This window comes from Callospermophilus lateralis, chromosome 6 (genome assembly GCF_048772815.1).
Source record: "Callospermophilus lateralis isolate mCalLat2 chromosome 6, mCalLat2.hap1, whole genome shotgun sequence".
NCBI classification, from domain to species: domain Eukaryota; kingdom Metazoa; phylum Chordata; class Mammalia; order Rodentia; family Sciuridae; genus Callospermophilus; species Callospermophilus lateralis.
The window spans coordinates 109841736-109869322 of NC_135310.1; the positions used below are offsets into that span (position 1 = coordinate 109841736).

The following is a 27587-nucleotide window of genomic DNA, read 5'->3' on the forward strand; positions in this document are numbered from 1 at the left end:
AGTTTTATGTTATTTAATCTCTTTTGAGTGAAATAATGTTAGGACTTTTACTTAGATTGTTGGATTAGTTCTATATAATTTTTTTTAAAGCTTGTATAGAAGGTCTGAAGTAATGATAATTTTTAATTATGCCTAATTACTCTTCATACCATTTTGAAGAATTAGGCAAGGCCTCTGGCAAAGAAAGGAGATAGGGAAGCTTGAGAGTGGTGAAGGTTTGTAATGCCAGGAGTAGAGTTAGGGAGAGAAAGCTAATTAGAAATATGGTAAGTGTTGCATAAGTTGTTAAGGGTTCAGCTGAGCATAGTCATCTCTTGGAACTAATAGGATGTCAACAGTAAGGTTGTATAGTTTTCTATAGCAGTGCTTAGCTGCTGGGCACAAAGCTCAGAAATAGATGATTAGATTGATTCAAAAAATTGGAAGGACACACCGTAGCTTGGGAGGCCGAGGCAGGAGAATCACAAGTTTAAAGCTAGCCTCAGTGAAGCAAGACACTTAGCAACTCAGAGACCCTGTCTCTAAATAAAATACAAAATAGGGATGGGGATGTGGCTCAGTGGTTGAGTGCCCCTGAGTTCAATCCCTGGTACAAAAAAAAAAATTTTTTTTTTTGAAGGACAGATGTAGAAGAAGGTTATTGAACTTGAGGTGTTGGTGATTCTGATCACTGAGCCTAGTGTGGTAGGGAGGGATGGGATAAAAAATACAATGGGGTTTATTGACCTGGAGAAAAATGGGGGAAGAAGAAGAAGAGATTTCAGTGAAGTAAAAAGGAGGTAGAATATCAGTAGTATTTAGGAGAACTAGAAAAATATGAAATTAACAGAAAGTAGATGTATCATCTTGGACATATCCTCCAGGAAGTTTTCTCTGACCTTTCTGGTATTGTAAAATTAACTTTATGTGTTTGGCATTTTGTGCTACTCCTGTAAAACTCTTCATTTTATGGTGGTTTATTTTATTTATTTATATTTTCTGAAATAGAATTACAGGGATTTTTTCTTGTTTTACAGTGCCTAATACCTAGTAGATGCCTGTTAAGTGTTGTTTTTGTACAATGACCAGGAAGTTGTGATAATAGTGGGGTAGCATATTAGAAGGACAACCTCCATGGGAATGGCTGCAGTTGAAAAGAGGTTAAAAGACTTCAAAGTAGCTGGGTGTGAGGGTGCACCCCTGTAATCCCAGTGGCTCTGGGGACTGAGGCAGGAGGACTGAAGGTTTAAAGCCAGCCTTGGCAGTTTAATGAGGGTGTGAGCAACCTACTGAGACCCTCTCTCAGAAATGAAAAAATAAAAGGTGCTGGGGATGTGGCTCAGTGGTTAAGTGCCCTTGGGGCATGGGTAATCTTTATATGGTGCCCATATTAGAAATTCAAATGACTGCTTTGTTTTGGTCTTTTTCTTATTTTTTTTTAAGACTTTGAACATTTTAATGTATTATCTTAGGTAAATTTTTTCTTCTTTATTATTAACTTTAGAAATAAAGTTTAACATCCCAGTATTCTCATTACACTAACTTTATTTTTTTCATCTTAGCCTTATGAAAAACAGTTTTAGGTGCTACATTCTATATTTAGAATTCTGATTTACTTGGCACCTCTTTACTGCTTCCTTAGAAAATTATAATATATATGAAAAAACCCCCTAAAAATAAAAATTATATATAATATACATGGTTTGTGAAAGGAAGGATACTGAAAGTTTACAAATACAAATGAGTCCTATTCTATTTTAAAATATCTCTGAAACTTATTTATGAAATCCAAATAACATCATTCATCTGAGTTCTTGGGTGTGAATTAAATCAGATTATACGTGTAAATCATTTACATAGTGTTCTGTGCAGAGCTCTATGTAAATATTTATACTTTTAAAATTAGATTTTATAGCATTACAGATAGAATTGAACTTTAGTGTGTATATATATATGTGTATATATATATATATATATATATATATATATATTTTTTTTTTTTTTTAAAGAGAGGGAATTTTTTAATACTTATTTTTTTTAGTTCTCGGTGGACACAACATCTTTTTTATTTTTATGTGGTGCTGAGGATTGAACCCAGCGCCCCGCGCATGTCAGGAGAGCGCACTACCGCTTGAGCCACATCCCCAGCCCCAAACTTTAGTATATTCTTGTAGGACCAAATATCTGCTATTTAGAAGCAAAGGAATCTGAATAGTATATCACTTAGATGGAATAGAAATCAAAGTGTCTTTAGAAATTGCTGTAATTGGTGTTGACTATTCCTCTCTTGTTCTCACTTTTTAAACTGCCAGCACATATTTAATTCTTTATTTTACTTTTATATTTGAGATGACACTGCAATATTGAACTCACTTTAAAATGATGGGCAAGGACATACAGACATACAGACCTTAATTTTTTTATGTGCATTTCTGTGTTCAGCTATTATAAACTGCTTTGAAAATGTAATGATTTCAATTAGTAATTACTGGGATGTCTTAAATTTCATAATCAAAAATGGACATTTACCTGACCCAAAAAACATTAAACTTTGTTTTTTGTTGCTTTCGTGTTTCATAACTTTTTGTTAAAAGACACAGTGGTATAATTATAGCCACTTTTGGGCTGTGGCTGTGGCTCAGTGGTAGTGCACTTGCCTGGCATGTCTGAGGCACTGGGTTCGATTCTCAGCACCACGTATAAATAAATAAAATAAAGGTCTATCAACAACTAAAAATGTATTTAAAGAAAATCACTTTTCAGAAGCCAGACATTATTTTTACAAATTATTCTTTACTTCAAAGTTAGTTTTTCCCCTATTTTTCCCTTTCATTTCAACTCTTAATATGTAATCTAAAGTACTGCTACTCAGCATAGCCAGTTTGGGAACTGTGACTGATCTGTGAGATAAGTATCTTTAGCCAGAATGTATATCAGTTTCCTACTTCATTGAGATGTTTTCTTATGCTACAAGTATAATTAAGTGTTGTGTATTAGAATCACCTTTGTAAAAAAATTTTTTGTAGTTGTAGATGGACAGAATGCCTTTCTAAAATTTATTTGTTTATTTATTTTTTAATGTGGTACTAAGGATGGAACTCAGTGCCTCACACATGCTAGGCAAGCCCTCTGCCACTGAGCTACATCCCCAGCACCTAATGCATTTGGTTTACATTGTGGTGCAGACGTCTTACTGTCTTACTTCTCATTGTAGCCTTGAAACAAACATTTCTTAACTAGTATTTGTTGGCAGACCACATTGGTTCTAGAAAAACAAATTTGTATTGTATGCTAATCTTTTTATACAATAGTATTGTAGTATTAGAATCTAATGCTTTTTGTTTATTCATTCAACAAGTACCTTTGATTGGCTCTGGAAATATGGCAGTGAATGAAACCAACAAACAGAATTTCTAATTTCATGTAGCTTTGAATTCTAATTCATTTAGCAATAACATTATTAGTTCCCCAAAATGCTGTTGTTTTTGTAGTAAATTCTTGTACTTTACAGATTTGCGCCCTAAAAGCCTTTGATTTAATTATATATACCTTTACATAGGTAGCAGGATTATTTTTAATTGCATTTTTCAGTTCAGATTTTTTTTACCTATGACATAAAACCTTTGAAAACAGTAATTTTGTGTTTGAGCCACCTTCTACTTCTACTTGAAATTAGTTTTTTTGAAGCAAGGATCTTTTGCTTTAGAGGTCATAGAAGGAATGAGTTTCCAATACAATAGAATAGTGATAACATGAATTGATTATCCAAGCAAATGGAATAGTACATTAAACAATCATCGTTGCCTTTTTTATGTTACTGACAGATGACCTGTTGGTCAAACTTGAGAGTATTTCATAGGTTACACTGAAATATTATAATTTTATTGATGAAATATAAAGACTGGCAAATTGATGAAAACCAATGAAACAACATATGACTTCAAAAACAAGTCCTCTAATGCAGTTGTTCTCAAATTTCAGTGTGTGAAATATGTATGTAAAACCATTTACCAATATCTAGACATAGAGCATTTTACTGAAATAGACATCTTCTTTTGAAGTATGAATTATTTGGTAAATAATATCATTTTTTAAAAATACTTTTTGTAGTTGTAGATGGACAGAATGCCTTTATTTTGTTTATTTTTATTGGTGCTGAGTATCAAACCCAGTGCCACATGCTTGCTAGGCAAGCACTCTACCACTGAACTCCAGCCCCAGCCCCAGCCCCTAACATACTAATTTTTAGTCTTCATATAGGTAATGAGAAGAGATTTCACATTTTTTTTTTTTTTTTTTAGTGAAATGAAAAACATTCTATTACAGTCACATTTTAGAATCAAATCTGGTAAATCATTCTTTAACCTTGTTGTTCTGATGAAGTGAAATTTTTGTTTATATCCTATTATTTTATACATAAAGTTATTCATTTGAATTTCAGCCTTTTATTGAAGATACAGCCCCATAGTATTGTGTTTCTTTATTTATTGTGTTTCTTTTACTTGTATTTCTTTTTATTTTGCTTTCATAGACTAGCCTTACTAAGGATGCCAGAGTTTAAAAATGTATGGAAAGAATGGAACACTTTGTTGCATTTATGTTTATTAACTGATTTTAAAAAATATTAAAGGGTGAACTTTGTTTTTTAGTTGTAGTTGGATACAATACCTTTATTTTATTTATTTATTTTTATCTAGTGTTGAGGATCAAATGGAGTGTCTCGCCCGGGCTAGGTGAACGCTCTACCACTGAGCCACAACCCCAGCTCCGAACTTTTGTTTTTCTCAAAGTTATCTTCCAGTAATGATACATGCCTATTTTTTGGGGGTTTATTATGTATAATAGTGATTTAGGTTGAGTTATTTCTTTTGTGTACATCTACCATCAAGAGATTTTAAATACAGCTGTAGAACTTTACATTTGTAACTTGAGAAACATGGAAATACATTTTAAAAAGAAAATTGAAACATTATTCCTTAACAATTACACATAAATCAGTGAAATAGAATTCATTTAAAAACTTATAATTTCTCACTGTAATTTGCTATATGTCTTAATTTTAAACTGGTGTATGTAATTTGAGTTTAGATATTAGCCAGACATGATATAAATACTAAAGCCTTAATATGATGTGTGTAAATAATTTTGTTTTTAGTTTTGGCATTTTTTGTAGCAAATTTACACTTAGATTTTAGTTGGAAACATATCCAGTTTTTTTTTTTTTTTTAATTATGAAGTACCTACCACCTTTCTTCCTGTCCAGCCATAAATGCTATTTTTAAAGTTTTGTCCTTTTTCTTTTGTGGTATTAAGCATGTCTTTTTCTTCTTTCTCCTATAACTGTTAACAAATCTCTTTTCTAAGTCTTCGACATTGTGGTTCATTTGTTCATCTGTCTGCTCATTAATTCAAGAAACGTTTGTATGTTAGGCATTTGACTAGATGTAGGAAGAAAGTGAGCAGAAGAGAGAAAGAAAATGAATTCTTGTGTTCTTGTGCTGTCAGTACTATGCAGCATGTCTTTTGTATCTTGTGATTATGTGATCATCGATGAGAAGTTTTGCTGTTTTCATTTTACAGTTGTGGATTTAAATTTAAAGAAATTAGAAATTTGAATAAAAAATAATTTGTAAGAGGAAGAGGTAGGCTTTGACACCAGGAATATCTGATTTTACAGTGTTGTCTTCTTACATGGATTATAGGTGAATAAAATAAGTACACTTCTTGTTGTCTTGGAGTGTGTAGTTTAGTGTTCATTTTTATAGAGTATGTAGTTTAGTGTTCTTTGTGCTTTGTGAAGATGCCTGTGGGGCTGCTCAGGAAAGGGAGTGAGGTTCCAGCTCCCTGTCAACCCTTCTTCAGCCTAATAGTCTCCTTTCAAATTTGATTTTATTTATTGGGTTTTCTTAGAGAATCCCAAGAGAAAAATGGAGTTTTGCAGTTTTAATCATACTAGAATCACCAGCCTAGAATTATATATGTTTACATATACATAGAGAGAAACTGAGACCAAATGATGTGGTAGATGGAGATGAGTATGAGAAGAGTTACGGATGTACTACTGTGGGAATACAGAGGGAATCTGTCATGACCTAGGAAACATTTCAGTTAAAGAGATGAAAACTTGTGAAAATAATGCCATTCTTCAAGGATAGGTGTTAATACTACAGACATTTTGGGGGAGGGTGGTACTGAGGATAGGTAGGAAACATTGCAAGTAAGGGAGACAGCATGATTAAGACCTAAAAGCAAGGATGAGGTACTGATAGCTTAATGTGTCTAGATAGAACTTGGTTGTAGGAAATATAGATTAAACTATCAATTAGTATCACAATGTGGGAAGCTTGAATGGTAGGCTAAGGAGTTTAGTCTTTTCCACAGGCCATTTTCACCAAGGAAAGTGAATTGTATCACATGTCCACTATCCAGAACCTCCACTCTTTTGACCCCTTTGCTGATGCAAGTAAGGGCGATGACCTTCCTGTTGGCCCGAAGATTATATTCCATATTAGAATTCAGCAGAGAAATGTTAGGAAGACAGTTACTATTGCCCAAGGAATTGCTGATGATTATAATAAAAAGAAACCAGCGAAGGCATTTAAGAATAAATTAGGGCTGGGGATGTGGCTCAAGCGGTAGTGCGCTTGCCTGGCATGCATGTGGCCCGGGTTCGATCCTCAGCACCACATACAAACAAAGATGTTGTGTCCGCCAATAACTAAAAAATAAACATTAAAAAGTTTTCTCTCTCTCTCTTTAAAAACAAAACAAAACAAAACAAAAGAATAAATTAGCCTCCAGTGGTACTTGAACATCAAGAATATGGAGAAATAATTCAGCTATAGGGTGACTGACCAGTGCAAGAACATACACCAGTTCCTTGTAGAGGTTGGACTGGCTAAGGATGATCATTGGTTTTAAGTGCTTGTGGCTCACTGAAGCTTAAGTGAGGATTTCCTTGCAACGAGTAGAATTTCCCTTCTGTCCCTTGTCACAAGTTTAAAAACCTCACAGCTTGTATAATGTAACCACTTGGGGTCTGCTTTTAACTTGGACTAGAGTAACTTTTTCCTGTAGTAAAATGGAAAGAACCATGCTGTCTAGTTTTAAAGTCTCTCACTTAAAAATTTGAGATCAAGCAATAGGTGCCTGGCAATGTCCACCCTGAAACAAGTAATAATGTGATGTTTCAGCAAAGCCCAGATCCCCAAGATCAGTTAGTTGTGTCTGACCAGAAACTCTTCACTCAACAGAGTCCCCTGTCCTAAGAGTGTTATGACCTCAACAGTCTAGAGGATGGGGTAAGACAGCTGTACCACCAGAGGGGGCCTTTGGTAGTTGAAAGAAAAAAAAAAGTCCCTGGTATCTAACCTGACCAGGTGGGCAGAACTCAGGCCATTGTCCTTCCAGTGAGGTTGTGACATCTGGCTTGCCACCAAGGTTTTCTTTGTGATCAGACATATTCTAGCTAAGGGGTATCGAAATTACAGAAAGTGAGGCCATCTTAATATCGGTTAAACTTTTGACAAGGGAACAAATGCCAAACTGATGTTATCAGTCCTGTAGCAGCTATAGAACCTGTGACTCACTGGGCTGGGGTTGTGGCTCAGAGGTAGAGCGCTCACCTAGCATGTGCAAGGACCTTGGTTCCATCCTTAGCACCACGTAAAGTAAACAAATAAAGGTATTGTTTCCAACTACAACTTAAAAAGAAAAAAAGGAACCTGCAACTCACTAGCAACAGCTGCCCAGTGCCATGTGAAGTAATAAACTGGTTTTGTTTTCTTTTTCCCTTCTGGTTTTAATGTTATGTAACATATTTTAAACCCTTGTTTAAATAAAACTTGTTTTCAGGGGGAAAAAAAAAGATTTTAAGATTGTCTGTTTTCTGCTTGTTTTATTGTCTCCCTTGTCTTTGCTCTGAGTCTTGGTATATCACATTTTTTATTTCTGAAGTGGCTTTCCTCTTCCACAGAGTCTTAAAGGCAAACTCACCTTTCATACTTAAATTTTTTTCTCTAAGCCTTCTTAGCTAAGAGTAAAGTGTTGGTTTATACATAGCTTATTTACCCAGTTAAATGCCTTTTTTGGATACTCTTAATTTTTAATGCATTTTGTGTTTGTGGCAAGCATAGGCTCTTAATAGTTATATGTTCTAAAGTGGTTGAGTGCTTAATTGATTGTTAATATTCTAGGTGATATTAAAAGAGAAAACTACAAACTTTCTGCTATAAATTTAGAATGTAGGGCGATGCTCATGGTATACCAATGAAAAGAAGGTTCAGAGAGAAGAAGGAAAAGAGTAATTAATGCATGAATGGGTAATAAAGTGTATCTGCAGCTAAAGGCAAGCCTGTATTAGTAGTGGACAGCAAGAACAAATGCATGGGTAGGGGGAGTTTTAGGTCAAGTAAATGAGGGAGTTTCCAATATAAGAAATAAGGTAATCAAAAGTTCTGCCTAAGTAGTCCTTTTTTTTTTTTTTTTTAAGTTGGAGATGGACACACAATATATTTATTTATTTGTATGTGGTGCTGAGGATTGAACCCAGTGCCCTACACATGCCAGGCAAGTGTGCTACCGCTGAGCTACAACCCCAGCCCTGCCTAAGTAATCTTAATGAAATTTTTTCAAAAGATGTTTCTAGGGGTTCTAATGGACTAACTTTTAGTATATGGCTGAATCTAGCAGATGTTTTCTTTGTCACATTTATTTCATATTGCCTTTAATCTCTAAATAAAGGAAATATGAATACTCTGGCTTGATAATTCTTCACACATAATATTGTCTTCAGTATTTCTCGTTTTATTCAGTCAGTTGTCTTGGAAGAGCTGGGTGAAGAATAGGCAACTGTGATTGTAAAATATTTTACTAGTAAACAAGTAGTGTGGAATATCAAAGGGGAACTACATGCACAGTGGAAGTTTGAAGCATCTGCTCTCTAAATTTCTAGAGTGAATTATTTAAGACAGTATTTCTTTCTTTCTTTCTTTTTGGTACCAGGGATTGAACCCAAGAGCGCTTAACCACTGAGTCATATTCCTAGCCCTTTTTATTTCTTATTTTGAGACAGTGTCTCACTAAATTGCTTACAGCCTTCGCTAAGTTGCTGAAGCTGGCTTCAAACCTGCGACCCTTCTGTAAAGACAGGATTTGGGAGCTACTAGAGTATGAATACTAGGAGCCAAATGGTTTTAATCACTGTAGCTATGGCTCACAAAATGTGCTATTTCAAAGCTACTAAATATTGTCTCAAGAACATGGAATCGATAGCATTTGACGAGTTAGTGGTGAGATATCATTGACAACATGAAGAAATATAGATGAGTAGCTCTTAATACTGTTGTGCAGCTTAATAATTTGCTGAATGTCTCAAATTATTGAAGACATTGCTCAACAGGAGGACTCTCTTGTTCAGTCATGGGTATACTGAGGAGGTGGGTGAATGTGAGCATCATCTTCAGATTTGAAAAGTTGCCTTTTGGAAATGGAATTAGATGAAAATTTTCTGTAAAAAAGTCTCTTGATTCCCCCAGAATTAGGAATTAGAAATAAACAACCTGGTGCTTTTCTTAATGTCAGAGCTCTGTAACAGATGAAGAAGATGACTTCAGGGACTGGTAATAAACAAATTGGACACTCTGATAGGTGAGTATTGTTTTGAGCAGACTTCTCAAACTTTGTTTCCTGGAGATCTTATTAAATTGTAGATTCTGATTTAGAAAGTCTGAGGTAAGGCCTCAGATTCTTTGTTTTAGCGAGCTTTCAGGACATGATGCTGCTGCTGGCCTGGGGACCACATTATGAATAATTGAGTTTAGATTTCAGAGGATTTAAGGATTGAGGTGGGAGGGAAAAGGAGGGGGCAGGGGATTAGCAAGGATGGTGGAATGTGATAGACATCATTAGCCAAAGTACATGTATGAAGACACGAATTGGGTGTCAACATACTTTATATACAAACAGATATGAAAAATTGTAGTATATATGTGTAATAAGAATTGTAATGCATTCCGCTGTCTTTTTTTTTTTTTAAATCAATAAACAAAAAGGATTTAAGGATTGGAAAGTTGGTTATACTCAAATAATTGTCAGATTGAATGTAGGCACTTTACATTTTGTTTAATTTTCACGGAAAACTTTCAGACTAGGTGATAGTATGTAGATGAGGAAATTTAGACACGGGGTTTAAATAGCTTGCTCAAGTTTATAAATTGTATAATTGGGATTTAAGCTTAAAGAATATCAAAACACTTGTTATGTTTATCATGTTCCATGACATTCTGTGGTTTTTGTGATAATAATTTCTCCACTTAAAAATAGTTTCTAATTCGGTCTTTGGTTCTATTTCTTACAGCTGGAGCATGTAAAAATGAAAAAATGGTTCCCTGTATCACAAACTTTTTGTATGGTTTTAGGAAAGATAACCTTTTCAAACATTAAAGCATACTATTAACTGAATTTTTAAGTTGTAATATGTAGTCATTTTTTAAATTAAAAATATTGGCAAATATATAAAAAACAAGTTTTCTTGTTTCTTGCCACTTCTTAAACTTAACTGTTTACTGTTGGGGGTCCCTCTGACATATACACACATCCCTTTATAATTAAAAAAAATGAGATTTTGTTGTATATAATTTTTTCTTTCTAAGCACAACTTTATTAATGACAAAGAAGAAAACTCTTCCTACCCTTTCCCATTTTCCTCATAATTGTTAGTATCATCACGGTTCTATCTAGACTACAATCTCATTTTCCTTATTTTCCCCTCACCTAATAACTCTGCTGTGAAATTCTTCTATTCATTTATTTTTAAAAATAATTTTTAATAAATGTTTATTTTTTAGATTTAGGTGGACACATATCTTTATTTTATTTTTATGTGGTGCTGAGGATGGAACCCAGTGCCTCACGCATGCCAGGCAAGCGCACTACCATTTGAGCTATATCTCAAGCCCCTATTTATTTCTTTATAATATCTTCCACTTCCCTATGTTTTTTGTGTTCAGTCTCAGTTGTTGTATACAATATTAATGACTACTACCCATGCTGTTCCGAAATTTATAGTATTCTCTGCTTCCCCGATTGACTACTTTGGATGTACACAAAACTTTTTGTCTTACATCTTTAGTGTCTTCTGATGAAATAAGTGTGAGCATTTGTGGAGCCTATTTTAAGGGCAATGCATTATCTTAACTCTGCATTTTTATTTATAATTACATCTTTTTCTAATTTCTTACATCCATTGTCAAGTAGGCTACTAGAATTTAACTTGTATTAATATCCCAACTACTGAAGACTTTTAACTTATTATACCATAGTTATTTCAAAAACTATACTGTAGTTTGCCCATTTCATTGCTTTCCTTCTCTTGAGTTGTACTTCTTACTAAGTTGTCAAGACAAACTCACTTTTAACCTTTTTCTCTGGACATTTCTCATCAAAACAACATGTTTCCTTTTCTAAAGTGTTATGTTGATTTTTACGCTTGTATATGAGTTCATTTAATTGGTAAATGTATCTTACTAGTCTTCTTAAAGTTGTTGGGTTTGATCATTAAAACATAGTCTGTCAAGTTAAATGTGGGTGCAGAATGATTGGAGAAGTCTGCTGATGTTTGTAGATCGCCAAATAGCTTTCTCTTCTCCTCAGTTCTTTATCTTGGTAACAAGTCTTGTTTGTCTACTATCACTTAGGGGTTTTAGTCAGGGCATCTTTTCTCAGTAAAACCACATAGACTGAAAAAACATAATTTTACAGCTTTATTTCACTCTATACCAGGGTAAAAAGTAGGTACAGTTCTTTTGTGGCTTCTCTGAGAATTGTTTACAAAAGTAGTGTTGAATTTGTTGTGGATGAAATTGGGGTGAATAGTACTTGTCAAAGATCGTTTCTAGAATTTTGTACAAGTTTTGTTTCTAGAATTTTGTATCTTCTTGGTAGTCAAAGAAAAAGGTTCACTTACTAGTGAATCTTTAGGAATTTTACAAATGAATAAGGATTTAACAAATTATAATTAGAAATTAAGGTTGTATAGGTCACTTAGCATAAGTGTGGGGGTACATTTTAGGTGGGACAGATACTATAACTCTGGTTTAGGAATACAGATTAATATAAGAACTGGGATTTGACTCCAGATCTGACTGACACCAGGGTCCGTTGTTGTATCATTATTATTTTAATTTCATACATAAGGAAACATATAAATTTTTGGTGTTTAAGGTTTAATTTTTTAACTTCTAAATGGATTTTCAATACACCTGTAGTATATGCTGTGTGGTATGGACATTGAATAAGATTATTATGATTGGTTAGGAACTGATTTAGTTCCTTGAAATTTTCACTTTCTAATCAAACCTAAGCTAAATCTTATCCACTGATCATATACTGTTTTGGGTTGGGAGTAGTGCTGGGAATTGAACCTAGCATGTGCTACCACTTAGCTATATTTCCAGCCTTTTTTTATTTTGACACAGGCTTCATTAAGTTGCCCAGACTTGCCTCAACTTTGGGATCCTCCTGCTTCAGCCCCTTGAGTAGCTAGGATTACAGGTGTGCACCACTGTGCTGGGCTCCCTTGATATTCTTTTATTTTGTCTTGAGTTCCTTTGGTTCTTTCTGATCAGTCTTAAAGATGTGTGTTAAAATAATTGAGAAACACAAAGATTATTTCCTTTTTTTTTGGTATTTTGTCAGTTTAAAAGCTTTAGAGTAATTATGTTTTGCACAACTAACACTTTTGCCAATGAAATTGAGAACTAGAAAGTTACTTCATTAAGGTCACGAGTAACACTATGAAGTAGTAATTAAGGGTTAAAAGGCTTGAGTTTGAATGTCAACTCTTCAACTGTGTGACCTTGAGCAGGTTTCATTACTTCATTCTGTTTCCTCATCTGTAAATAATTATGGTACCTACCTCATATAAGAGACGTGATAATTAAAGGAAGTGATGTTTACAAAAGTCTTATCACAATACCTGGCACAGTAAACACTCAACAAGGAAAAACTAACATGAAAACAAAGTACAGTTTCAGCTGAAGTGTACTCTGTAAAAATCATAGGTCTTGTTAGGCACTTTGATTTTTCAAAATATATGACTATGAACCCAATTAAAGTTTAAAATACTGTATTTTTGGAGTAGATTCATCATTACTTAGAATAGCTATTTGAACCTATTAAAGAAATAAAAATACTGATGTTTTTGTCTTTGTTCATCTTACCGAATCATCTGTCCTTCTTTATTTTCTTCATTAATGTTATTAGTCTAATGTTAGATGACTAACATCTCTACTAGAAGAAAGGGAAGGAAAGAAAGGAGCTATTAATGTTCTATTTCTTGTGAATAAGCTTTAAAATGTTTAGTGGGGAGACAGTTTGGAATTGATTTTTTTTTTTTTTGTATATCCATCTTGTCTTTTACCTTATTTTAGGGCATATTAAAAGTTCGCCTTCTCTTGACCCCCAAATTGGCTAATTTATCTGGGCATCTTTTTAAAAAATTTCCCAAGGCTTTTCCTCCCTCATTTGTTATCCCAAAGCCTATTTCTCAGGCAGTTCAGTTGATCAGCCATATTTAGATACCATTGGATTATACAATTTATGTATAGCTCTGTGAACTCTTTAATGGAACATACTCTCTCAATTAAATTTTTTTAGAAAAGCTAAGTAACTTAGTGAGACCCTGTCTCTAAATCAAATGTAAAAAATGGCTGGAGATGTGGCTCAGTGGGGAGTACCCTTCCCTTGAGTTCAATCCCAAGTATCAAAAGAAAAGAGAAGTGTTATAGTCAAGTAAAAAAGCCACTTGATTAACTTTGAAAGATATTATTGGCAAAGACTTTTAAAGAAAATTTCTGAGCTGTTTGTATGATCTTAAAATAACTAATGATAGAGATTAAAGTCATTAGATCTGAACTATTTGCGCCATCTGACTACTGATTAGAATGTGTAGTGATATTATTCTTTTAATGTGTTTAAATGTAAGTACATACATAGAACATATAAATCAGTATCATAGACACGTAAGTCATATTTTTAATTTTTATTATTCTTATATTCCTGTGTTTCTATGTTTTGTGTTACTCTGCTTAGTATATGTTTCATGAAATGGTCTGTACTAATAAGAGCAGAACTAGGACTATAATAAGACAAGCAAAGTGCCTAAGGCACAAAATTTAAACAGATTTTCTTTTTGAGGGTTGTATAAGAAAGAGTATGCTTCCTTAAATTTTATACCTTAGATACTTCTTGTGTCTCATCCTAGTCCCAGCTTTAAAGTAGTAGTCTGCATATAAATTATTTGATTTTAGTTTAGCATAGTCTCATGCCTGCTTGCAAATTTAATATAAAATATTGACAAGATGAAAGTAATGTAGTCAAATCCAAATTTATGTTATCCAGAATAAAAATGTTAATTATTTGAAAAAATTACATATTCTTGCATGCTCAGGAATTGTCAGAACTTTGGAAAGTCCATTTTAGTAGACACTGAAATAGTCTGACACTGAAATGAGCTTGGCTGTTTTACTTACTGGTAGCTACCTGAAGTCGGTGCTTTTGTAGCTAATCATAAGTTTTTTATTTTGATGTATAGTACCCGTAGCTCTTTAAACTTATGGGTGGTCATTGAAGTAATTAATATGTAGTGACTCCAATTTTGCTACATTGTATTGATTTAGAATTCTTTGACAATTTGCCTATGATTGTGTGTGTGTGTGTGTGTGTGTGTGAGAGAGAGAGAGAGAGAGAGAGAGAGAGAGAGAGAGCGCGCTACATCTGGAAATGCTCAAAAGCTGTTTGCCTTTTTAAGAGAACAGTCTGCAGTGAAAGGAAAGTAGGGCTTCTTTAGAGGTGAGGTTCAAGTTAAGGAATCATGAACCATAATGTGAGGAAGCATAATACTGTGAATTATTTGGCATACATGCGTAACGTAGGCATTGGCTATGATAGCCATTTGTGAAGTATCACTTGTAGAAAGCTAGAGAGATAGTCTACACAGAACTTTCACTGTAAACTCTCAGAATGTAAACTAAACACAACTTAGTTTTTTATTCAGTAAGGACTAAATTCTATAAATTTGATATGCTTGTAGGGTCCATGATTAAAGTATAATTAGGGTATGGAAGGAACAGTTAGAATAATGTCAAAATTTGTATATGTGACATCATTGTGAAGTTAGGATTTTTATTCTTTGAAGTTAGAATTTATTTAAATACGCTTTCTTTTTTCCAAAAAAAATTTTTATTTCTACTTACAGTGGTGCCAAGATAAGTTTTCCCAAGTAGAATTATTCAATATTTAGGTCCACTGATAGTATTTAAAATAAAAATAAACCCATAACAACCAAGGGTGGAGGGGTGTCTAGATTTGTTTTTAGCTTTCTTTTTCATGGCTTCTCAGAAGTGTATCATATTATAAATACATTCAAAATGTTTTGCTCTGAGGATATGTAGCATTCCTATAAAGGTTAAATCAATAAAAATGATTTGGACACATTCCTAAGCATGGCTAGAACAGGTAGCTCGTTGTTTTAGGTACCCTTGAGTTTCTGGAGCAGATCATTATGGCGTAGCAAAAGAACTTACTAAAAGTTGCTTTCTATGTGTAGATGCATCAGCTTTAATAAGATTTTCTAGCCTTCTAGAAATGAGTATTTTAAAAGTAGCACTGTATGTATTGATTTTAATTAGGCATTTGAAACTCAGTTTAAAGTTTGGAGGTTTTTTCTTTTGAATGCTGAAGATACATCATAATTGATAAGGAAGAGGTACGTACAGGAAAAATGCAATAGTCAAGGCTTTTCAGCAAATTTAGAATAAATGATAGTACTTTGATTAAAGAAAGTATCACATAATGAAAAATTAGGAATTAGATATTTCTTTATAGTGTTGCCAATTTAGAAGAAAATTCTGTAGTCATTGAGTTGTTCTGTTCATTTGAGCAGTTCAGAAGGCAAGCTTAAGTTTGAATTTTTATTTTAAAAAGCATATGTATATCTTCTGAGCTCAAAGTTGGCCTTTTGTTATGTTGTTATTGGAAGTTGTTTTATTTCATGTATTTTTGCATTTTTCTTGTTCGTTTTATATTTTGAGTATATAAGTTTTCAGATCACAGTTTTATAGCTACTTTTGAACAAATATGTCAGTTTATAATAATGAATAAGACCATTTTTCTTAGTTTCCTTTAAAGCAGAGTTGAAGATGTTAAATGTTCTTGTATTAAAAAGAAAAAATTGCAATGAGCTGACCGTGAATTTGAATAATGTTTTAAATAAAGATAGCCAACTTGAGTTACATGTATTAATGAAGTCTCATCATATAAAGTATCTTTCTATCTTTTGTACATGTAATATGATTGATTACTTTATAAATAAATACTTTATATAGAATAATGTGTTACATTATTTGTTGGAGCACATGACTTAATTTCATAGCTAAGAAAATGGTTTGGATATGTCTCAATAAGATTTTTTTATATATATATATGTATATACACACACACACTTAACCATTTAATAATAAATAATTCAGCAATTTAAGTAAAATATTTTGCTTTATTAAGATAATAATTATTTAATTGTGTTTTGATAGATTTAGAATGTTTATGAAACTAAAAATAAGCCTAATAATCAACATATGTTTCTAAATTTTCTTTCTGGGTCCTTGTTAATTATGATTTTAAAAAATTGAGTGTGTATTTTCTAATCTTATTGGAGCACTTGAATATTTTATTATGCTGCTTATGCATGTTATAAGGGAAGTACACTTTTAAATCTTTACTATTGGATCAAGAAAAATTCTTCAGATAACACTATTGCCCTTATCTAGCTAAGATAATACCATTTTAAAATGAGAGGGTTGATGGTTGTAAAAGTTTTAAAAATGTTATTTTCCTTCTAAATTATGGAGGAAGGGAGGGAGTGGTGCAAGGGTGGGGGAGAGAAGAAAAAAGGGAGGGAGGGAAGAGGAACTGGGATGTATGTGTATGTGTTTGTTTAGTTTTAACAACTGGAAGAATTCTGTGTGAATACTGGAGTTTATAAGAATTTGTAAAAGAAGAATTTCTGCTGTGGAGAGAAGGTGGGATCAATGATCAAATGTTGGATTACATTGCATTTATATTTAGGTTCCTTTACAAATGCACTGTAATACATTGTCTTTATGAATAGTATCTGCCTTATGGATTGTCTTCTATAATATATTCATTTTTATATTGAACTTTATATTTATTAAGAGAAATAGCAGTTTTTTTCTGCAGTTTTTGAAGAGCTGAATTACTTAAAAACTTTACAAATTTCATGAGAAGTAAAAATTACTAGGTTATCTTTTCTAACCAGTTATCTTACCAAACAGTAGCATGCTACTTTTTTGATGGATATTTTCTTACAGACTTTTCGTAATGTCTTAAATTTTTTGAATTAAATATTTAGATTTTTTTTTGTGTGACATGCTTACATAATTATATGGGTATCAGTTTTATAGAAAACACAGAGATCAATTATAGTGTGGATTATTAGCATAAGGAAGTTTTCTTTCTATGATACCATATTGTTGCATATATCTGTAATCTGATTGAAGTTAATGAAATAAAGTGAGAGTTCACTTTTCTCCATAAACGGGGTTTTTTGAGCTTCATTTATAGAAAATACCTTTTCAGATTATTAAAGAGAATCCATACCCTTTACCTTTTTGAAACTCAGAAATCTTTTTTCTATAATCAAGTGACTGTGATATAGCAATGAATTGAAATACTAATTATAGAATATAATGCTTTATCACATAAGTATGGTGATCCTTTATTTTTAGTTTCAAAGTGAATTCATGTTGGTTAGATCATTTAAATAATTTTAAATTATTTGGTAGAAGTAATTTAGCCTTTAAAGGACCTTTTAATTCTGTAACTCATCTTGTTTGGGGATAATACATTAATTGATGTGGTTTCCATTTATTAGAAGAAAGCATGTTTATGAAAAAATATGCTTTAAGGTTAGCTCCTGTTCTTCAATAATAACAAGAAACTTAAAATGTTTTATAGGCTGTTGGTTACATTCATTCAACACTGTTCCAAACCTTGAATATACATAGGATATTTTTCATTTAAAGATTAGCCTGGGAATTTGAAGTATTAAATTGAAAAGTTTAGTACAGAGATTTTTTTAAAAAAATAATAATATCAAAATGATCATAAACTAATGATCCCCATTGCTTTGTTCACCCAGTTTACATGGAGAATGAGTACACATACACAAGATATATCTGTTTAACTTACAGTCAGGGTTGCTCTTTTTGATGCTATCCATAAACAGATATCTCTTATCAAATTAATTCTATTCATATTTGTCCTTGTAAATGTAATGATTTATGTAGCCAACGTCAGTTTCTAATAATTGTTATTAAGTGTATATCTAGAAAATTATGGTATTAATTATTTTTACTTCTTGAATTTCTTCACAGATGCCTAATCTGTTACTGTTTTTATAGATGTTTCTCAGTGTACATGCATAAAGTATTTTTAAGGAGCTACAAACAGTACCTCAGTTAAAAATTTACAGTAATTTTTCTTGGGTAAAGATCATTATTCCAAGTTCTGTAGTCACTAGTTTGTATGCATTCACACTCATACATATGTAAATTCTGTATATAAAAATTTTAAGTCAGACCAGTGGCCAAAGAACTTAGGTTGAACATATATGGCAGGCATTTTGTTTCTTTATAAAACTATTCCCATGTTCATATAGAGTTTCGTGGAATACCGCAACATTGTTATCCTAGTTTTTCCAAAGAAAGACTGTGGTATGTGTTTTAAAAATTTTACTGATCATTGTAACTGTGTTTTGGCTAGCATTTTTCCTTTATTTTTTGCTTTTACTGAACCACAAAATAAATTTAGTTGTGAGATACCTGACCATAGAAATAGGTAAATAATGGTTTGGCACACTCAAGATTTATGTAATTTTTTTGGGGGGGGCACTATAAATGTATATTTTAAGTTTTTGGATTTTTTTAAAATATTTTTTTTAGTTGTAGATGGACACAATACCTTTATTTTACTTATTTATATGTGGTGCTGAGTATCAAACCCAGTGCCTCACACGTACTAGGCAAGTGCTCTACCACTGAGCTATAACTATAATCCTAGCCCATATTTTTGGATTTTTAACATAATCTTTTTTATAAATATATATTTGTAGTTGCTAGCATAATGATTCCAGGTGACCATAATAATGTTAAAAAGTCATTGGAACTGAAAACAGTATAATAAAATAAGTTATTCAACTTTGTGGTAAAAATTATTTGCCTTACATAGGATATTTAAACCTACCATACCTTGTTAGAAATGGCACTAATCGTATGTAACTCAAGAGAATTGTCAGTAGAACTAGTGGAGATAACAAAGACTTTAAACTAGTTGTCAAAATAATCTTAATTACATTTTTGAGAATAAAATGGTTAATAGGTAATTTTCTAATATCAGTATAATTTTTAACTAAACATCATTAAAATTGTATTCACTTCATATGTGTATAGAAAAATTTCATTTCTTCTGGCAGGAAATATAAAAATGATGAAAATCATTGAATCAAGGTAAACTAACATTTATCATCTTTCACTGAGAGTCTAAATTATACTAATAGGTATGTATGGTTTCAGGTTCTTTGATACATGCTAGATTTTACTTTTAATGGTACTGGTGATTGAACCCTGGACCTTGCACATATGAGGCAAGTGCTTTCCTGCTGAGCCATACCTCCAGCCCTTATATATTGAAATTTTGTATATTGATAACAATATAGGATATATTTTTAGGAAACATGAATAACATTTTTTTCACTGCAAATATTAAATGCTTAATGTAGCAACTAGCCTTTAAAGGACCTTTTAATTCTGTAACTCATCTTGTTTGGGGATAATACATACATAAATGGTTTCCATTTATTAGAAGAAACATGTTTATGAAAAAAATATGCTTTTTAGTTAGCTCCTGTTCTTCAATAATAACAAGAAACTTAAAATGTTTTATAGGGTGTTGCTTACATTCATTCAGCACTGTTCCAAACCTTGAATCCTATGTCCTTAATAGTAGTATAATGGGGAGGAAATTCCTATGAATTCCACATAAGGTGAAGATATTGTGTACAATATAATAAAGAAGCATTGAATGTTAGTTGCTATACAGGTCTTAAAAAGTTATTTGGGAATGTATGGTCTGTTTTATGTGTATTTTCTGTTGAATGGACAAAAGCCTGTGGTTAACTGTGGTTAAAATTGTAAGGAAACTCCCTTTGAATAAGGTATAGAGTTTCACCATTATTTTTTTTTGAATTGTAACACATTAATCAAAATATATATCCAGCGAATTCCATAATCTTTTTGAAATGACAAGAGGTTGTACTAAGGTATATTATTTCATTATGTGAGAGTTCCTTTTAAAGATTTGTTTAAAATATTAAAACATTTCAGATTTGATGAAGATTTTCCACATACTTTAGACAGAATTCTTAAGAAAATAATCAAGTATTGAAATTTATCATTATCTTTATTATAGTAGCTTAGTGGTAGTTTTTGTTTTTTTTTTTTTTTTGAGTAGAAGTTCATTGACATAAGAGGGAAAAAGTAATGCATTAAGGTAACCTGTTAGGAAGTCTCTGCCTAAGTTCGCATTGATTTTGCTAGTACCCGTTTAATAAGCCTGGCTTGGTAAATGACTAGAGAAAAATAGTTATGCATTGTATAATTATAATCTTAGTTTTGGCAGGAAGGATTTTTTTCTTTTCATATTGAATTGATAGTATTTGCTTGGCCACATGTATAATATTTTTAAAGAGACACTGCAGAGGTAGATAGTTCTAGTTAATTCTTTATATAAATATGTCTCTAAAGACTTTAAGTAATAGAATTTTCAATCTTAATGCTTATGATGAGCTTTTGCATGACTTCACTATTGACATAGAATTGTCAACAAGTGTCTAACAAGTGTTAGAATAGCATGGAAGGTTGGTATTTGTGTGCTGTGGAGAGCATTTTGATGTTACCCTGTTTTGCCATGGGTGTTCAAGTATGCACGGGTGCATCATTAATCATAGGAAATGCAAAAATAAATAATTCAGTCCCATTGGATTTTTTAATATGAATACTTACCTTTTCCTTTTTTTATATATACAGTTGAGGTATTTAGGTAACCCCTAACCTTTGCTTTAACAAAGAAGTACAGTATAAAAATATTACCACAGTTTTCATTTGAGCAGCTCTTGAGAGAGTGAAAAAAAGCCCTCTAGATGAATATTTGTTAAAAAAAAAAAGTTGTGATACAGAATGTCTTAACTCAGCCCCAATATAGTACTTGAGGACCACCAGTGTGTAAAATTGAAAGCACATGAGTTTTGAAGCACTAGAAAAGGTTTGTAATTGATTAGCGCTGCTTGAAAGTATTGAAGTACAGTGAGATTTGATTTGTGAATGGTTCTATTCAATAAAGATTAATTCTGTGTGTTTGATAAAATCTTAGTGCCTTCAATGAGTTAGCTACCCCCGCCCTCACAGTTTATTTAACCATCAAATATTTCAGTGTTCTAACAAACTGGAACATTTACATCTTACTGGATTTAACTTTAGCATAACTGATTTAAACAAGTCAGACTATTAGTGATTAGTTTGAAGAGTGTAATTGAATAGATTAATTTTTGTTCCATTAAAAGAACTAAAATATATCATAATGTAATCATGCATATTTCATGCTTTTTTTGTAATTTATAGAGACTATCTGGAGATTCATACACGCTAACAAGATCTTTTTCTTTGATGTCTTTTAAATTTTTTATATATTTTAACATTTAAAAAATTTAAAAATGAAACCTTCAATAATTTGTCTTGTAAAATTAGAATTTCATAATTTAAAATAATTTATAATATAAGTCTTTGGAAATTGCATTGGTATTTTTCACTTTTTAATAGTTGTCTTTGTTCTTGACTTTTTAACTCATCTCCCTGGAAAGCAGAATTTAGCTCTCTTGTTTTAGGAGCAAATTATAAAACTTTGTCACTAGTAAATCTTTAAACTATAAAAGTATTATTGATATGGAGCATAATTATTGTTTTGGAAATCACTCTTCACACGTGATGTTTAATCAGTTACTTTGGTCAGTTAAAAAGATTTTCAGTAGAAATTTAATCAGTCAGCAAATATATTTTCGTAAATAAGTTCTTAATTGTAAGATACTTGATTAGTCAGTCTGTTTATTACAGGTTTTAATTATGATAAATAATGGGCAGATTTTGAGTAGCACATATTAAAAAATCATGATTAATTTAAAGTGAAATATATACCAAGAGATCAAGGACACTGAGACTCACATTCTGTTTTACACACACACACACACACACACACACACACATTTTTAGCTCATTATATTTGAGGTTCAGTAATTGGGCAATGTGTGCTTTGTTCTTCATCTAAAATTCCTATTTTGCAAAATTGGGTCACATACTTATTATATTTATACTTTATTAGGTGGTTATGATAATCATTGCAAAAACGTAAAGTCTAAAGTGAGGTTTTAAACTTGACAGAGATTATGGAATGGGAAGATGTATGCAATGAGTGTACACTACTATAAAGAATGTCCACTACTCACCTGTAATTAGTCTGGTGTAGTGGATTCATAATTAGTTTTCTATCCAGACTCAAAAGTACTGTTGGATTGGTGGTGGGGGGAGGGTGAAACTTTTCAGAAAGGGAAGGATTAGTTATAATGGTAAAAAAGTTTGACATGCAACACAAGATGAGCTTTATTTAGTTTACTTTTATGTCTTATTTAGGAACTGGCTTAGATTTTGGAAATTTTATTATTGATTGGCTATTGAGAATGTGACAGCAATATAAGATGCCTGTTAAGTTAGAATTAGGAGCATTTCAACATATTCTTGGGGACAATTTTAACATATTCTTTGTGGCAGCTTTACTTGTAATGCTGAGGTGTTTCTTGAAACTTGTGATGTTCCCGAACTGGTTAGAAAAATCTATTTTTAAAATAAAAAACTAAGTAATATTATGAAAGAGCAATTAAAGTGCTTGATGTGCCTGTTAAAACTAATTCTTCTGTACAACAATATTTTAAACCATTTCTTTCCTAGGGTAGTAAGCGAAAGTTCTCATGTATGGGCTATAATTATAACATGAGCTATAAGGCAGTCTAGTTGTAGTTATTTTCTGCTTCCTAAATTCAGAAAGTTTTAGAGTAATGCTTAACACCTACCATTAAAATTTTAATAATCTTTGATTATTATATGTATTGTAACTTTGAGGAGACCCACTTATAGCTATTGAGGGAGTTATTACAGCAATTTTACTTTTTTTTTTTTTTTTGTAAAATACAAAGTACACTTCCTTAACCTGTAAGAGAAATTTTCCCTACTTCAGGTTTTATTATTTCTCTTTGACCTAAACTAAGACTGATCCTCTAGTAGTAGCCAGTTAAAATGTGTGAAGTAGGAGGAGTAAGGGAAACTCCAATCGTTAGTTGAAAATTGCAAAGTTAAGTTAATGGAGGTATATGTAGCAAAAAGATTTATTTTAAAGGATAAAAGAAAAATTTAAAAAACTGCCTTGTAGCTGGAACATGTTGGACACCATAAGGAGTATCTTGTAAGTGCTTGGATATTTTATAGTAATACCATGTCAGCTGATGAATGTTGAATGTTTACATATCTGTATCAATACTAAATATTAAAGAACTGTATTATGCCTGTTTTGTTTAAAAGTTGAGCATGATTTAATAGGTATGGCTCTTTTAAATCATACAGGGAGGGTATCCTTAAGGAGTTTTGTTTTTCATGAGACTAAAAACGGTATTCATTTTGGTAGGTCCATAAATGTGATTAAAAGACTCTTAGACATTTTGATGTCTGTTATGTTTATAAGAAGTGCTATATATGGGCAACAGTATATAGATGTAAACTTAAAATATATAGAAAAGTACAATTGTATGTACGTTTTAAAAGACTTCCACGAACTTTTAAATATCCTGGGCAACTCTAAAGGTCTTTTAAAAACAGCTATAATATACTTAGAATGATTTTATTTCAGTTGAATGTATATTTCAGTTATATAAAGTTGTTTAGAAACAAATTAATGTAGTTGTCTTGTGCAGTTTAAAATTATAAATACATTCCTTTTAGTTGAGCTGGTTAAATTGTTAACTTTACTGCAGGTTTATTTCTATATTGTACATGGTAGACTGTAACATTGCATTAATTCTGTGGTGTGCTATTTTGTAAAATTGCTTCCTTTTTGAAGTTTTCTCAAATATTGGGAGCTGCTTTGTCGATAAGTCATAGCAGTGATTAATTTAGCATCAGATTTTTTTTTCTAATGAGGGCTGATAAGTATATTACATTTCACTGTTTTAACATCTCATTTCTGTAATTCTGGGAAGTCATTTTGATTAATGAATATAATTTAATTTTTGTCTATTTCAAGTCATTACTCTGAGAGTTAAAGTTACAGATGCCAAGTGCAAATATTTATAGCATTTCATTTTTCAATTTGTAATGAACAAAACCGCATTATTATTATTATGATCTTTAATATGCTATTATCTCAAAAAGCTAGCAGTTTTAGAATCAAACCTTTATGTTTAACAGATTAATACAGGATTTTAAAATATGGTAATACTTACCCCAAAAGAAGTTTTGCTGACATGGTGTCACTGTGCTGAAGAGGCTGTTTGATGCCATAGTCCCTCCTTTTTTTTCCAGATAGAACTTGTACCCTCTGTTGTAAATACTGCTTGCAGCCTTAAACTGAAAATACAAACCATACCCAAATCTTGTTTTAGTTTTACAGTATGCCTGGAGTACATAGACTTTATATTTATTTTTTTCTGTCAAGAAATTATGTAGCTGGTAACATGTGAAAAGTAAGGAAACAAAACAAAAAGAGAATGAGCAAATATTTGAAGGACCTACTATTATTGCATAGACTGTGGTTAGAGAGCACTCACTGACTCTGTTGGTCTCGGTGGCTGGTAGTGACCTGCGGAGATTAACCATTTAAAAACCAGAGACTTCTTGCTGTCCTCCTGGAGAAAGTTTGCACCGCACTTGTGGTTCTGTGGTTGTTTGTGAGGCGAATGAAGCATTCACACAATCCAAAAAAGCAAAAGCTTTAAAACTCCTTTTTTTTTCAAGCACTATTACTGGAGAGACAGAATCATGTGGTTTGTGACCTCACAGTACTCAAAGTAAAGTGGGACTGCCTACTACTGTGGCTTTCCCCCCTTGCTCTTTCCTTTCTCTCTCTCTCTCTCTCTCTCTCTCTCTCTCTCTCTCTTTTTCTCCCTCTCTCCCTCTCTCCCTCTCTCCCTCTCTCCCTCTCTCTCTCTCTGACAAAAGGCTTGTGGTAAGGCCTTTCCTGGCATCCAGAGGGATATAGCTTTTTAATTTTTGTGAGTCATGAGGATTTGGATAGAATACAAATACTGAAGGAGACTAAACTCCTGTAAGGTTAAGCATTTGTAGAACAGAATGCTGCAGTTAAGGGCTTTCCTTTCCTACCACCTCCCTACCTACCCCCCCCCCCTCTCTTTTTCTCTCTGTTTCCCCCCTCCCTCTCTCTCTCCCTCCCTCCCTCCTTCCCCCTCCCCCTCCCTTCCTTTCCCTCTTTCCCTCTCTCCCTACCCCTGTCTCTCTCCCTCTCTCCCTCCTCCTTTCTCTTTTTAGCATTATTATGTTTGTGGAAAAGTTAGCAAAATTGGCTCAAGAGGCCGTGTGAAATTCTGAACAACAGTGATGATTTACAATAATTTACATCTTTGGATTGTATCACATTCTGGGGTCTGCTTCATATTTGCTAGGGTGGCTGAATTCCTTCTGTTTTCCTTTTTCTTGTCTTCTTAAACTTGTGAATCTGTAACTCATTGTAAAAAAAATAGTTTACCTTTCTTAAGGTCTGGTTGCAAACTGCTTGCTGGGCTTGACTATAATTGGCTGTCATGAAAGTGTTAGTCTGGGGATTCTTTTACAAATATTAAATCATGTCTGTCTACCTTATTTTCAGTGTGATTGTGGACCTTAAAATAAAGGTTAGTTGTAATTAATATCACTTAATATTATGTCTACCTTTATCTCACGATTACTTTGAAGATCTTAAAAAACAAATGGCAGAACTATAACATGTAATCTATATATATGACATGTTATAGTTTGTTGGAAGAATATTAGTTTTCTATTTTATCCTAATTTTGTCATTCAGGAAATGTACTCATTTTGTGTAATCTTTAGTTTGTACCATAACAGTTTTTGAGTGAGAATCTTATAGAAAGTAAAATACTATAACTTGGATTGTTCAGTATTATGTTTTATGAGCTCAGAAGGGAGTGGGTTAACAGAAGCTGTATTTTTTTGTTTATAATGGAAGCTTTGAAATAAATTACAAAATGCTGTGTGTAGTAAGGAATAATGCACACAGACAGAATATGTTAGTCGTCTCGATTTGCTAATTCTGATTCAGAAGAAAATTGAAAACATCTTTGGGAAACTGTCTTTTTTTTTTTTTGCCCCTTTGGATATGTATGTATAGAACTCATTTTCTTATTAGGATGATTATATATCATAGGCAGTGAATTTTATATTTATGAATACTGTTTCCTGTTTTCATCAGTTGGGAGCAATGGGGTATTTTTCAACAAAAACTATAAAGGTGAATAGACCAATTTTCTAGGCATTTTTGCCATTTATCTACACCTCTCTGAATTTGCATGTTAGGCGTCTTATTATTGTGATAGTAACTCAGTTGTCGAGAAATAAATGACCGGGAGTATGGGCGGAGACAGTGAATTACAAAATATTATTTGGAGTGTACCATAGAGTGAGGGCACAGAAGGGTGTTAGAATTGTGTATTCTTCCTAGCACAGCTCATTGTCAATTTTTAGTTCATATTATATAAAGATAACTAGACAAAAATATTCAGAAGATTCTTCAGAAACATTTTCAATTTATTCAAAATACAGTGGGAGGACATGGGAATGATTTAGTCCTTTATTATTTAGATATCCTGAATTTTTTCAGAATGAACTTCTGATGTAGAAATCCATAAATACATGTTGGTGATTTATTTTAAATTTAGATTTGATCATTTCTTATTGTGCATGTGAACACATTTTACATTAAAAAGTAAAAGTTTTCATTTAACAAGCAGTTATTCTTGCAGTGGAGAGAAAAGTTAGTTATCCTCTTTCATAAATAAGGTGTGATCTCTGTTATCAAAAGTAAATAAAAGGATTTTGTCCATATAATTTGTAGAATTTCCAAACATAGTTCCATATGCACATTTAGTAGCAGAGACAGACAATTGAAAAAATTTGGGTAGCTGTTATATTATAGTAAGCAAATAAATGCTTTTCTCCTTCTTTTTCTTTTTTTCTTTTTTTTTTTTTTTTTTGGTATTGGCAATTGAACCCAGGGACTTGAATATGCTAGCATTCAATTCCTAAGCTGCGTCCCTAGTCCCATGCTTTTCTTTTAGAAATGAGTTTTCAGTTTCTGCATCAAGATTCTCTTACACTTCTCACAGTCCTAACTTTTATTGCCAAATATTCCCTTCCTTAATTTTT

At 32.3% G+C, this 27587-nt stretch overlaps 2 protein-coding genes and 1 pseudogene across 4 annotated transcripts in view; 2 read left to right on the forward strand and 1 right to left on the reverse strand.

Moving 5' to 3' along the window:
- The window catches only part of Runx2 (RUNX family transcription factor 2), a 214065-nt gene extending 189340 nt beyond the window's left edge, over positions 1-24725 (reverse strand). Inside the window, exon 1 of one of the 2 annotated variants that reach the window (XM_076860124.1) lies at positions 24653-24725. In XM_076860124.1, the coding sequence (XP_076716239.1) occupies positions 24653-24710 (58 nt within the window). In that variant the 5' untranslated portion in view covers positions 24711-24725. The remainder of the gene's footprint in view (positions 1-24652) is intronic. The other variant, XM_076860125.1, reaches the window with a different exon arrangement.
- Supt3h (SPT3 homolog, SAGA and STAGA complex component) overlaps positions 1-27587 on the forward strand; it is a 458490-nt gene that overhangs the window by 27298 nt on the left and 403605 nt on the right. Inside the window, exon 2 of one of the 2 annotated variants that reach the window (XM_076860134.2) lies at positions 9562-9627. The exons of the other annotated variant lie outside the window; for it this stretch is intronic. Coding sequence (XP_076716249.1) covers positions 9575-9627 — 53 coding nt within the window. The 5' untranslated portion in view covers positions 9562-9574. The remainder of the gene's footprint in view (positions 1-9561; positions 9628-27587) is intronic. 2 annotated transcript variants of the gene reach the window in all.
- LOC143401688 (eukaryotic translation initiation factor 1-like) lies at positions 6394-6900 on the forward strand (annotated as a pseudogene).